This window comes from Lagopus muta, chromosome 2, assembly GCF_023343835.1.
Source record: "Lagopus muta isolate bLagMut1 chromosome 2, bLagMut1 primary, whole genome shotgun sequence".
NCBI lineage: Eukaryota > Metazoa > Chordata > Aves > Galliformes > Phasianidae > Lagopus > Lagopus muta.
Genome location: NC_064434.1, coordinates 1,286,820 through 1,301,273, shown reverse-complemented (window position 1 = coordinate 1,301,273; position 14,454 = coordinate 1,286,820). Strand labels below are relative to the sequence as shown.

The following is a 14,454-nucleotide window of genomic DNA, read 5'->3' as shown; positions in this document are numbered from 1 at the left end:
CTTGAATGCCTGCAGGGATGGGGCATCCACAGCCTCCTTGGGCAACCTGTGCCAGTGCCTCACCACCCTCGGGGGGAAAAACTTCCTCCTCATATCCAACCCAAACCTCCCCTGTCTCACTTTAAAGCCATTCCCCTTGTCCCATCACCATCCACCCTCACAAACAGCCGTTCCCCTCCTGTTTATCCGCTCCCTTCAAGCACTGGAAGGCCACCATGAGGTCACCCCACAGCCTTCTCTTCTCCAGGCTAAACAAGCCCAGTTCCCTCAACCTTTCCTCATAGGAGAGCTGCTCCAGCCCTCTGATCATCTTAGTGCCTCCTCTGGACCCGCTCCAAGAGCTCTGCATCTTTCTTGTACTGCAGAGATGTCCCTGAACTTTGGAAGGGATGTGAACTGTGGTGTCCAGCACCTGCTCAGCAGCTCAGAAGGAATAACTGCGTGATCCTTATCAGCACAGATGTGTTCATATCAGCCTGCGGGGCAATAGATGAGAACTGGAGAGGAGCACAAGCACGGTGCGTATCTGTTCTGTAGGGGTCTGCTTCTCTCTTGGAAGAAGAAAGGCTTGGCAAGTCACTTGACCAAAGTAACCAAAAATACACTGCTGTTCATCGTGGAGCACCAGGTGGGCTGAGCCAGTGTTTCAGTACCACTATTACTCCTTGTTTGCTTTTCTCTATTACTTCCTCCTTACCTAGAGAGTTTTGCTAAATGTAGAAGCAAATTTGTATGGGAGCCAAAGGTGACTTCATAACAGTCAATAAAATACTCGCAGTTTTTAACAAATAGAGATGAACTTTGTGCCTTCCAGAATGCATCTCAATGGCCACATAAATCACAGACCCTGCACTGTCCCGATGTTTAAAAGGGTCCTGACAACTTCTCTCTCCCTCCCAGTTAGGGAGACCAGCATGAGCTTTATAAACCCCAAAATTTGAAACTAAAATCAGTTCTCTTATCACAATGAATCTCTAACCTCAAAAAACACAAAACCCTCAACAGTGGGGAATGGCTGTACTGGGAGTCACCTTTTTATCTGTGCCTGCCTTTAAAGATACATCACAGCCATTCACCAAAATCCTAACCTGGGTTCCTTTGCAATCAATCCGTGGCAGAGATAATTAAAAAAATAACCACAGGATCCCAGAACATCCCAAGTTGGAAGAGACCCCAAAAGGATCCAAAGTCCAACCAAGGACCAACCTCTTATCTTTATAACAACCCTCTAGCGAGGAATGACTCCTTACAAACACACAGCCTCAGTCCATCGCTGAGCCAGGCTGGGAGTGTTTCCCTGCGTCCCACAGGCAGCCTCAAGCACAGCTCCTGGAGCCACTGCCCTCTGCTCCCAGTGCGTGGGACAGGCTGAGTCCTGGGCGTGCTTTATGGAGGGATGGCCTCACTTAGCAGAGCCAAAGGTTGACTCCAGGTTCAAGGTCTTGAGAAGCTTCCTTGCTCTGAACCTCCTTACATTCTGTGCATGGGTTTGGGCCGTGCCTGCAGCTCTGCGAAGAGAAGCCCTGCAGCTCTCGAGCAAAAACTGTTGCAAAGCAGCACTGATGAACCTCTCTGGGATATGGACTGCAACCCCACAGCAAGGACCGACCGCTGTGAGGGCACTACCACCTTCTGACCATCAGAAATACGGGTTATTATCTGTCGTGCTGCAGAGCATTTCTAAAGCAGGAAGATTTATTTAGCAGAACGTACTTTGGACCGTTTGTGTGGCTTGTTTGCTTTCTAGACTGCACTCATCCTGAACAATGCAAACAGACAGCTGTACTTTTGAGGCCTGGTTCTATCCTTTGTTTTCCATATATACAACATCTCTGCCACCAAATTAACTTTCCAGAAATTTATCAGTACTCTAATACTTGAAATGCAAGGAACATACATCCAAAACCAGAGCGAATAAAAAGAAACCAGAAGAGTTCTCTGCTCTTCCCCTGTGTGGTGTAATGTTATGTCTCAGTGCACATCTTTCCAAGGAGGGAGGCTGTGGATGCCCCATCCCTGCAGGCATTCAAGGCCAGGCTGGCTGTGGCTCTGGGCAGCCTGGGCTGCTGGTTGGCGACCTGCACACAGCAGGGGTTGGGACTGGAGGAGCGCTGTGGGCCTTTGCACCCCAGGCTGCTGTGTGATTCTTTCCAAAGAGCACCATTACACCCCAGTGTACAGGTGTGGGACTGCCAAAAGAAGCAGAGCACACCTTCCATAGGGTGTCACTTGCACTGGGCACATTGCTTCGCAGCACACCGGAGCAGCAGCCAGCCTAAGCAGAGCCAGCATCCCTCTTTGCCACACACCCCAGTCAGCTGCCACCACCACCCTGCTTTATCCCAGCCCAGCTTTGGGGGTTTCACTCTCAGTCGAGCAGAAACAGCGAAGCATCTCATGCAGTTTAGGCTACAGAAGCACAGGGGGACAAACAGGGATGCAAGCAGTGAGGTGAGACTGCAGCTGGATCCTGCAACACACAGCCTCACTGCACCGCCCTGCTCTGCTCCCTGCCTCTGTACACACAGCTCCTGTTTGCTGCATGATAAAAAGGAAATAGAGCAATTGTGTAACACCTCTCTCTTTTTTCTTTCCTCTTTAACCTGAGACACAAACTGCTTTTGTGAGAGGCTCTGAAAAACAGCCCTGCTCTGGTTTATTTGCGCTTGGCTAAGACCCACTTTTCTCCTGGCCGTACGCACTGCCTCACACCTCCCCAGCCTCTGTGCTCCTGGCCATGGGAGCACTGGGATGCTGCTCTCACATAGGGCTGGGGGTGCTGCATGGGGCTGGGCACAGAGAGCCCAGTGGGTCCCTTCCTTCTCGGGATGTTCTGTGATTCTATGACACCATAACCATCAGCTCCGCTCGTTCCAACAATCCTTACTTCTTTTTCAGCTTCTGAGCTGTATGCTGTAAGGCTCTGCTCACACACTTTGCTATTCGGCTTTTTAGACTTTTAATTAAATTAATGGCACCTTTCCAAAATGTCCAGAACTGCCATTTTTCAATCTAAATGGAAAGCCTCCAAAAAGACACCAATTAATTCTTCTGCTGCAGCTCAGCAAAGTGTGGGCTTTACGTGAGTCTCAATGCATTCCCCAGCATGCATTATGCAGGAAGTCCCATTACTGGAAATGTTCTCTCTGTGCTCATAAATCCTTAGGTGATGGCTCAGTTGGCTGCAGCGACAACCGCATGGACCCAGAGCTTCACCCATAGCACTGGGACATGGCCTGGACCTTAACAGCACAGGGACACAGTGGGCATGCAGGGGTGGTTGGGGGTGGACTTGGGGATCTTAGCAATCTTTTCCAACCCAGATGACCCTGTGATGCCAGCCAAAGAACCTCAGCAAGCTATCAGTGAGCACACAAAGCTCACTTCAGGAGGAACAGCTTGGAAAGGTATCAGGGCGGATGGAACCAGACAGGGCCTTTTTAATACATGAAGCTCCACGCAATTATGAACCAGGAATTCTTGTCAAATCCCTGTTTGCTAAGGAAAAAAAAAACACTTCTGTTCTGCCCAGGTCAGAAAGGCTGCACCTGAGCTGGCACATTCTGGAGGATGCATGAAAGGGCCATGCATACATGTGTGGTATGCAGCTGACACTTCAACTCATCACCCAAGCCATCCATCAGGAGTGCAAAGCAATTAAGTACCCTTAGCTTGACAGAAGGGAGGAGCTGGAATTTGCTTTCCCAATCAGCCTGTGCTGTTTGCAAAGGGCTCCACACAACTCCCACCTGCTAATCACAGCCCCATCAAAGCAGGGATGCACAGCCAGCACCTGGTTTGACACAGGCATATCTCAGCCCTAACAGAGGCTTTGGAACACCTTTTGAGCACCCAAAAATCCAAACTCTTCACTCAGAGTTTGCATGAAGTTCACTATTCATAACGTTGCATACACCACTGATTGTAGTGGGATGTTCTTCACAGAATCATGGAATGGCCTGGGTTGCAAAGGAACGCAATGCTCATCCAGCTCCAACCCCCTGCTGTGTGCAGGTCGCCAACCAGCAGCCCAGGCTGCCCAGAGCCACATCCAGCCTGGCCTTGAATGCCTGCAGGGATGGGGCATCCACAGCCTCCTTGGGCAACCTGTGCCAGTGCCTCACCACCCTCGGGGGGAAAAACTTCCTCCTCATATCCAACCTAAACCTCCACTGTCTCAGTTTAAGACCATTCCCCCTTGTCCCATCACCATCCACCCTTGTGAACAGTCATTCCCCCTCCTGTTTATACATTCCCTTCAAGTATAACCCAAGAGCAACAGCTGTACACAAACTGAAATATTCTGTGGTCCTGTCACATCCCAGGCACACCCACTTGTCTATGTTTGCATTGAATCGGGTTCTGCTCCCAGTTACCCATATAAAAAATCAGAATGGGCTTTGAGAACCGAGGGCAAAAACTGATTTATTACCTTTCTTTTTTTTTTTTCCTTCGGGGGGAGGAAGTAAGTGCTGCGGGCACTGAGCAGAGCAGTGCCCGCTGAGCTCAGCCCTGTGTGCTGGGAGCCCGGGGTGCCCGCAGCCCTCACTGGGTCGCTCTGCTCCGCGCTCCGTTCCCATAAATGGAGCAGCACGTCAGGCTGGCCGTGAGAACCCCGCCGGGCTAAGAATAACAGGGCACGCTCCCGAGGAGAGAAGCGACAACAGAATCAAGGAGCTCTGCCTCTCCCTCGGCAACGTGACCTAATTGGAACGCCACGAAGAAGAAAGCGACGCGTGTTTGAGGGAGATAAGAGGTCGGGAATGGAAGTTGGACGGGCCGTAGGAGCCCCGCCGCCCGCCCGCAGCTCACCTTCACGAAGAGCTCGATGTCGGGCTCCTTCCCGTCCCCGTTGGCAACGGAGGGCTCTGACATCTCTCACCGCGGGGCCGAACTCCCGACGGGGACGGGGACAGCCGCGCTCCGGGAGGGTTTCCCTTCTAAAACATCTTCTGCGGGGAGCGGGACTCGAAAGCAACGCAGCGGGAGAGCCGGCAGGTGAGCGATGGAGGAGCGAACGGAGGAGCGGAGCAGAGCGCTGCCGCGGGGCTGCGGGGCGGCGGCCGCTGAGCGCAACAAGTGCGGCCGCGGGAGCGCATCTGTCAGAGAGCGGCTCGCAGCCCGAAATAGTCCCAGCGTGAAGCGGAGGGTGGGGTTTGGGCTCGGGGAGGAGACAGGCCGCGGTACCTCCGGCCCGGCTCCACGCCTCGCCCCGCAGCGCGATGGGAGCGGGGTCGGAGGGTGCGGGGTGGGGGTGCGGGAAGCTGGGGTGGGGTTTTGTCCCTTCTTTTTCTGATGGGTGTTTTGGCTTTCGCCGTTCAAAACCTCAGTATTGCTATTGTTGTTATTGCTGATTGTCCCGGTGCAGAGGGGCAGCACTGTGTGCGTGCAGCAAGCCCTATCCGTAGAGGTACAGAGACATGGAGAAGCCCGGCTGAGAACCGCATGTGGGAAGAGCAGCCCGGTGCTGCTGCTTCTGGGAGAGCTGAATGGGGAGTGGGAATGGGGTTATGCAGGGGCACAAAGAGCTGCGGGGGGAACAGCATGAGGGTGCCCCATGCCTTGGTTCCACAGTGTGGGGACAGCAGGGTGGTGGCACAAATGGGAGGAAACATCTTTTGTAGATGCCCCATCCCTGAAGGCATTCAAGGCCAGGCTGGAAGTGGCCCTGGGCAGCCTGGGCTGCTGGTTGGTGACTCTGCACACAGCAGGGGGTTGAAATGAGTTGTGGGCCTTTGCAACCCAGGACATTCTAGGATTCTAGAATTCTATGCTTCTTTAAGTTTCAGCTTCTGACTGACACGCTGCCCATCACCTGGTGTGACTCAGAGGGCACTGTGGTGACACAAATGACACAGGCACCCAGAGTGGGAGGTGACACAAGCAGAAGGGCACAGCAGGGCTGAGTGGCACCTCCTGCTCACTGCTGTCACACCCTCACAGTGTCCCTTGGGTCACAGCTCCTCGCCCTGTTCCTGCTCTGCTATGGAACAAATGCAGCACAGGAAAACCCACTCCTATGGAATAAAGCATGCAGCAGGCTCACCTTCCTTGCCTGACACCTAGAAAGCTTTTAGGAACATTCTGCCACGACCAGCAGGCTGTGGTTGCTCAAAGTGCCCCCAGCTGTGAGCTCCATGCTCAGCCCTCACTGCCCCGTGACCCCTGGTGCCACCCAGCACCTCTGCAGCGATGGGGGTTCCAGCTGTGTGTCTCTGCGGCACACAAATGATTAACCAGGCAGTCTCGTTATGCTGCTGCAACTGTAATTACAACACAATCAACAGGGTAATTAGTGTAAAAGTGTGCTTATGGTTTGTAGATCTAATTAGCTCTCATTCAAATAACTGGAAGGTTAACTGTAAGAGAATTAAGTGTTATTAGCCCTTTGATTTCAGATGCTTACATGTAATTCTTGGACTACGTACATTAATTACCAAACATTTATGGTGTAATTATTCTTATGCCCACAGGCAAACTTCCCAGGACATGGGCTGAGCACACTTACATGCAGCAAGAAGAATCACTGCACTATCATTATGGATTGCAGATCTGAACAGCAGCCAATGCTGTAAGCACAGTCACTGCATCTCTAAAACATACCCCTAAGTCCCTCCTGTGGTCTGCATGAGAAGGAGCTTTGCTGAGCAAAGGATGCTCCATCCCTGGAGGTGTTCAAGGCCAGGTTGGATGGGGCCCTGGGCAGCCTGGGCTGCTATGAAACGTGGAGGTTGGTGGCCCTGCATGGCACAGGGGGGTTGGAGCTTTGTGATCCTTGAGGTCCCTTCCAACCCAAGGCATTCTGTGTGTGTGTGTTTGAGCAGGAAGGCCACTGGTGCCAGCCCTGCAGTGCACAGGGACACCACATCACTGTCAGAGCTCAGAGCCCCGTCCCCTGGCCTTGGCTGTGTGCAGGGATGGGGACATTCAATAAGAAGGTGACATCCCAGAACAACCTGGCTCACCTCAAAAAGCTGGAGCCCTTCTTTGTACAAATGCTGTGTTCTTGACACAGATTCTGAATTCTTGATCTGAAGTAAACGAGCCAGGAAGCAGAGTAAGAGGAAATATATACACGTGTAACACCTTGGGAATCTATTCACGCATGTTCTGTTTTGCTGCCATCTAAGATGGACTTATCACTTACATCTGGGTGCAACCTTTTTGACTACAATGGTTATCACTGTCTGCATGGCTCTGTTCTGTGCTACGAAATCAGCTCTTTCTTCCATCAAATTGAGGCTAAGACACTGATAAATAATTTGTACACTCTCATTTTACTGCAAAGAATGAGCCGCTCCGCTTGGCCTATCGCTTTCTTGCAAGTCAGAGGCAGTGCAGGCTTTGAGTTACCCACAAGAACATGATGTATGAATTCTGAGCTCTCCATAGGCCAGGTCATTATAGTTTGAGGCTTATGAGCGATATAAATATGAGCACATCACGGCATGAATAAATGAGGACAGCTTCAGAAAAGGAGCCGTCACCTCCCCACGTAAGACCTCTATTGTAGGCGCCTCGACGCACTATCAGCTTTCACTGCCCTGATCCAGCCTCACTTCCAGCAAAGATTTGTCCCCAGGGGGTGATGCAGAGGCCAAGCATCCCTGTAACTCTATCGTGGAGCTCTCACCGAGAGGTATGGGTGGATCAGTTCTGAATTATGGTCACTTGCAACTGCATTCATTGTGTGTGGCTATCTTTGACGCAGCACTTGTTTAACAAATGGGAAAGCCAAAACTAAAAGAGATTAATTGAATAATTTTGATTCTCTTTTAAATTATATATAGCTGTCAAGCTCTTGCTTGACCTTCAGAGACATCCAGAAGGATTTGTCTCAGATATTTGGGGTCAGTGTGTGTTCCCCTTGCTGCCCAAGACATGTATGGATGTATGAAAACATGGAGGATGTATGAAGCACTTCTTAGCCTCAAGCCAGAGCTGGCTGAGCAGACATTTCCCCCAGCCCAGGGATGCACAACGCCTCAACGCTTGTTGATTTGGCAGAATTAGGAGGGCAGTGATTTTGTTCCCTTTTCTACGTTGTGCCATGCACAAGGACATAGAATCATAGAGATATTCTGGTTGGAAGAGACCTCTGAGATCCCCAAGCCCAACTCCAGCCCACCCCACTGCCCACATCCCCCAGTGCCACATCTCTAAGGTCCTGGGATCCCTATGGGGATGGTGCCCCCAGCACTCCCTGTGCAGCTGTGCCATTGCCCCATTGCTCCTTCTGAGAACAAATTGCTCCCGATATCCAACATGGAACAGAAGGCAGCGATACAACAGCTGTGCAGCCTGAGTGTCCCAAGAAGTGGGCAAAATCTTGGCCAGAAAAACTTGGCAGCCCCCTTAAAAGTCAATGATCAGATCTCTGACCATGCATCCACCCCCCAGGCACTAAAACCCTTTGTAGCCACAGGCTGCAGCAGCTCTCCTTTTACCAGATGATGAAGATGCATGAGTGCAGCTCCAATGGCTGCTGGATGAACTGCACTGTTCACCAGAAAGGCAGATGCTTCACCACTTTGCTTTGCAGAGCAAGTTCTAGGCCAGGAGTACCACGTCATTTTTCTTTATAATTGCATTTTCACATGGATTCAGTATCAAACCTCTCTGCAACACTAATAAATGTTAACAGTTTCGAGAGAAAAACTCACTGCTGTTCAGTGTGAGGAGGGATTTCATTATGGATAATTATCTCAGCACTTGCATTCAGGCAGCCGCAGCGAACCACTGGTAGGGAAGGAGCTCTTAAAATGTACAAAACCATCTCCTAATGCTGCATTCAGTAAAAAGGCTTCAAGGGCACAGAGGTCTCTGCATTTTCTATCAGCCCCTGAACCACTGTTTCAATTCAAACCAGGAGATTCTTCTGAATGGGACTGGGAGACCTCTGCAAGTGGCACTGCGGGGGATGCAGGGGAGAGCATCGCAGATTGCCCACAACTGTGGGCTTTGTGTAACACAGCAGATGAAAGGAATGGAGACATCCTTGGCCCCTGTTTTTCAAAATGAATCCTCTTACTATTACTGCTGTGGAGAGGAACAGCACCAGGTAAGCCATGTACCCACTGCTGTTGACTCACTGATGTCGCTGAATGAAAACTACGTGATTTTACTTACAGCTGCAGCGGAGCAAACAGCACATATCTCTGCCTTCATTTCCAAGTGTTCAAGTGTGTATATGGTAAATAAGCATTTAGGTTCTTTCTGCTCACTTCTTGGTGTGCTTCTTGTCAGAAATTACATCTAAATTAACCATAATGTGAAGCAGATCCATGCAGCCAGGATGAAATCCCCCAAAGCGAAAGATTGGCACACAGCACTGCTCCAATCCCAATTAATGCATTATTCGTGCAGAGAAAGGGTTCAAAATGCCACGTACACACACATCTCAGGCTGGGTTTCTGCTCCTCCCAGTAAACAAGTCTCAAAGATGGCACAATTGCTGCTGGAGATGTTTGTGCCTCGCTCTGATGTTTAGTGAACAATTTGGCTGAGAGCAAAAATTGCCTTCTGTGTCGATGCACGTTATTTCTGCAAGGCGAGGCCTCTGCACCTTGCTTTGAGATTGTCCATGACTCAGAGCAGCTCCCGTGTTTGGAAAACTGCTGTTAGAGGCATTCAGCTGCACCAGCCAAACCCAATGTGCTCCCATTGTGCACCATCAGGCTGAAGAGCAGGGCTTGTGGCTGTTGGCTCCGTGCTAAAGCCATCCCAGTGAACAGGATGGGCAGTTTCACAGCTCTGTAGCAGCAAATGTAAGCAGAGGCAGAGCCATACGCTGACCTTGAGCCTTGCAGCACAGTCTGCAACCCTCTCGTCCTCCTCAGGAAATTGCCCTCATTCATTTTTCATTTCACCTTTTGGTACTTCTGGGCTAAAGTTTCCATCAAGTTTGCCAGTGACCAAGCTCACTTACCTGGAGCCATTATTAAAAGAAGGGTGGTTTGGTTTTCGTTTCCTTCAGTGCAAGGGTTCAATGTCTTGAAGCACCTGACGTTGCCTTGGTTAGATCTCATTTTCATTTTTGCTTAAGGTGACATAAATGGAAGCAGTGTGGTCAGCTGGGCACAGACATGAACCCCTCTTCTGCAGCTGTGCTTACAGGTTGTTCACATTCCCTGGTGATAACTGCCACCATGCACAGGGCTTCTGAGGCCACATCTCTGCTGTGTGCAGGTCGCCAACCAGCAGCCCAGGCTGCCCAGAGCCACATCCAGCCTGGTCTTGAATGTCTGCAGGGATGGGGCATCCACAGCCTCCTTGGACAACCTGTTCAGGTTCTGGTTCCTCACCACCTTCTGAGGGTCCCTGGATATTGCTGCGATAACTGAAAGCCACCCCATAGGTGACTGAATGGCCAAAGCCTAGAGCTGCCCTCACTGCTGTGGCCTCAGTGACAACTATCACAGAATCACAGGAACATAAGATTGGAAAATCTTATCTAATCCTCTAAGATCACCAAGTCCCACCCCAACCCATCCCCGCTGTGCCCACTAACCGTGTCCCTAAGTGCCACATCTACCCTTTTACTGCACACCTTCAGGGACAGCGGCTCCTGAGAGATCTACATTAGTTAGAAAAGTCTTAATGGGATATGGAGCCCTTTACTTATTGTTAGCAATTTCAATCCATCCTTGGCCAAACTGCAAGTGAGAGCTTGATGCCGGACAAAATGTTCATGATGTGAGAAAGCCCAGGCTCGCTGGAGAGGATGGCATCAGTAAGAGGCTCTCAGGTTCTCCCTCGGATTCACACTAACACAGCCCTGTTGTGAAGAAAGGCAAAGAGTTCAGGAAGTGAAGCCAGGTGTGCTGCAAAGAGGGATGGGATGGGAGCTCCCAGCAGCACGGCTCCTGCTGGCTCTCCTGACCACCACAGAAAATCTTTAATCTGTGCAATTACCAAACGAGCATCCTCTGCAATTATCCTGTTTGCTATGAGTATCGCTCAATTAAAAAATAAATTAAATGCTAATTGAATGTTCTTATGAAAGGGAAAGTGGCCAAGGGTTTATAAGTGACCTTTTCAGATAATTAAGTGTATCAAATCAGAGCTGAAGGCAAGTCAGCCAGGTCATCTGCCAGTGCTGCAGGATATGACAAAGCTATTATGTGCCAGAAAAAATAAAACAAAACCTATAATTACACTAAACAGGAATCCACCCAGCCAAATTCCATAGTACAAAGCTGCTCCAAATCAAAGAGGAGGACTCACAGCAACCAAAATGAATGCGTGAGGGAGTGGTTGCTGATAGGGCTGATACTGCCACCTATTTTTAGGGCTCACTAATGCTCTCCCTGATGACACTGCTTTCAGTTCCATGCAACTTCTGCCAGAAGTTAGGGGAGTTTTTCTTCTTTTTGCAGGGTGCTTTGGGCATTCACAGGTTTACCTCGCAAAGCATTCAGTGCTGAGAGAAGTGTTCCTGTCCCAGTGCCTGCAGATTGGAACAGAAGGCAGCCAAAGCCAGAAAGGGAAGTGCAGGCACACCGCCCCAGAGCCAGCAGCAGGGCTAAGAGCAGCATCCTGGACGCTGTACGAGAGCCCCATAAGGATATTTGTTTCTCAGAGCACTCAGAATCCCACAGCCAGACTATGCTCTTGATGCATATGTGTACATCCTCACACACAAATCACACGGGCATCCTTCAGGCACACTTCCAAAGACACACCAATGGCCACCTGCAGGACAACCTGCCCTTGGACGTGATTTGTTATTTTTAAAAACCAGAATGTGGTTCCTTTCCCCTTGAGTCACGCCTCCCGATGTCCTTCTTTGACAAGCTAATTGTTAAGGGGAACTAAGCAGCAGAAGGAGCTCCTTGGCACTCAGGAGCAGCGTCTCCTCCCCAGCCACAGCAGCCCGGTGCTGCCTCTGCTTTTATATCCGACTATTTTTAGCTGTTATCAGCTGCAGAGCCCGGGGGCCAATCAGCACCCAGTGCCTCCAAGGAACTCCTCTTGGTCCAAACTTCATTCTCTGCAATCTCTCAGGGAGGAGCCCAATGGCTGTAAATTTGCTGCCCTGAACTTTTGCAGGGAGTCGCACGCCAGGCACCTGAGTTACAGGAGCCTGACCCAGCAGAGACGCACCCTGCCCATGCTGGGTGCAAACAGCAAGAATTCGGCGTGCCTCATTCAGCCCAGTGAGGTATGCAGCCCTGCAGCATGGCACAGAAATGAAACAGTCTTGGTGTGGTTTTTTTGTTGTTTCTTTTCAGCTGAGGTGCTCTTTGTTGTGTCATTTTGCAGCTATACACAGCGTAACCAGGAACTGCTGCTTGCTGACTGCTAACAAACCATATGGCCACACGGTAGAAAGGTGAGTGCCTCCTCAGCACAGGCCTCTAATGGATTAGCTTAGTGCTTTTTTCCAGAAATAGGACACTGAAGTGACTTCAGGCTTTAAGAAACTATTGGTGGGGTTATGCTGCTTCAACCATAAGGCACAGAACGGTTTGAGCAGGAAGGGACCCCGGAGGCCATCAGCGCAGGCCTGCAGCGCACAGCACACCGCAGCTCCTCAGTGCTCAGAGCCCCGTCCCCTGGCCTTGGCTGCGTGCAGGACGGGGCAGCAGCACCTCTGGGCACCCTGTGCAGCGCCTCACCGCCTCACCGCCAGCGGCTCCTTCCTTACATCCACCGAAATCTGCCCTCCTTGGCTCCGAACCCATCGCCCTCGTCCCGGCACGCGGACCCCAATGAGAGTCTGCCCTTCTCTCATACAGCCCTGCAGGCACTGCAGGCTGCTCTCAGCTCTCCCTGCTCCTTCTCCTCATGACCCCAGGGCCATGTTTGTCTGCCACTTAGTGGCTGATCTAGAAATCTCACAACATCAAATGATTAACTTAGAGAATGCCACTGAGACGATCCAGTCCAACCACCAACCCAACACCAGCACACCCACTTGTGAGGGACAAGGAAAAACACGTTCTGACTCTGTGGTATGCCTGGTATGTCTCCAACACCACTAAACCTAAGAGTGGGCAACTTCCCTAGGAAGCTGTGCTGTGTCCCAGGGCTAGCACCTGCCTTCTGTGCCCAAAGGACAATCACAGAATCACAAAATCACCAAGGTTGGAAACAGCTCCAAGATCATCCAGTCCAACCATCTGCCCATCACCAATATTTCCCAGCAAAGCACGTCCCTCAATACATCTTCATCTTCTGCCTCAACTTGGAAACAACAGGACAGTAAGCAGTTGAGATCGGCACTGAAGCAATTTTCTATCTGATAGAATCATTAAGAACACAATTCCATAATTTTATATGGATGAATCCCCAGATCGAAGCAATCTCCAAACCACACACATAGTGTACATGTCAAAGTATCTTAAATAACATCCTGTCCACACTGGTGTGGTTCAATACTTCTCACAGCTGCAGCATAGGTTCTCAAACTATTTTCTCCAGAGCTTATCTGGAAAGGCTCCTGCTAACAGATGTTAAAATTAAGAAGAAAAACAAAACCATTTTAAGTTTAAATGATTTCACCTGCTATTCTTGTTTAACAAGGAGCTGGCAGCATGGTTGAGGCCAGCCACGTGCCATTCTGCCCAACAAAGACCTTCATGCAGGGAGGGGCACCCAAAGTATCAGAGCTACAGATAAGGATCCGCATTTATGGAGTAGAACTGATCCATTCTGTGGGCCACAGATCAGTGCTCCTGGTGGCCAGGTTTTGGAACCAGATCCTTTTTTAAAAAATCCCAGAATGGCATCAGTGTGGGTGGACAGAGGTTAAATACGCAGATATTCACAGGTACGATTCCGCTTCTGTTTTCTTCCCAAGCAATCCCTAAGCTACAAGGATACAGCTGTAAGTGCCTGTGTGCAGAGCGAAGATCAACCTGAGTGCAATCATACAGATAAGGGAACAACTAAATTTCATCTAGGGATCTAAATTTCAGTTAGGGATCCAGATAGAAGCCCCTTGGACTTGAGAAAGTCAAAGCTCAGGACCAGTGAATACACAACAGGACGGTGGAAATTAGAGTCACAGAATGACAGTGCCCTTAGCTGGAAGGGACCCACGAGGAACACTGAGTCCAACCCCTGGTTCTGCACTGCACCACCCAAAATTCAAACCACATTTCTGAGAGTGTTAGGCCCTCTGCAGGCCGATGAGGAACCATTATAAAGATCTTAGGGAAAAAAGTATTGTTTCTGAAAGGAAACCAGGTGCCAGGATAAGTGAAAACTGGTGCAAGGAACCAAGAAATTAATGGATTTCTGACTAATTCTATTCTGTGTTTACATGGGAACATTTCATTTCAAACAGAATGATGTGTTTACTTAAATGATGGTAGGAATCTTAAGGAAGTTATTAAAAGAACCCTTTCTTGCTTCTTGTTTAGTCTGCCCACAGAAGCAGAAGCAATGGGGCACAGGATGCAGCTGTGAGAAGTGGCACCTTCCTGCAAAGAACGTGTGCAGAATGGA

The 14,454-nt window shown here is 50.1% G+C and overlaps 1 protein-coding gene across 2 annotated transcripts in view; it reads right to left on the bottom strand.

The window, feature by feature from the left end:
* Positions 1-14,454, bottom strand: part of CLIC5 (chloride intracellular channel 5) — a 69,947-nt gene that overhangs the window by 51,039 nt on the left and 4,454 nt on the right. The window contains exon 1 of one of the 2 annotated variants that reach the window (XM_048935368.1): positions 4,813-5,124. The exons of the other annotated variant lie outside the window; for it this stretch is intronic. Within the exon in view, the coding sequence (XP_048791325.1) occupies positions 4,813-4,875 (63 nt within the window). The 5' untranslated portion in view covers positions 4,876-5,124. Of the gene's footprint in view, positions 1-4,812; positions 5,125-14,454 lie in introns of those variants that run through there. 2 annotated transcript variants of the gene reach the window in all.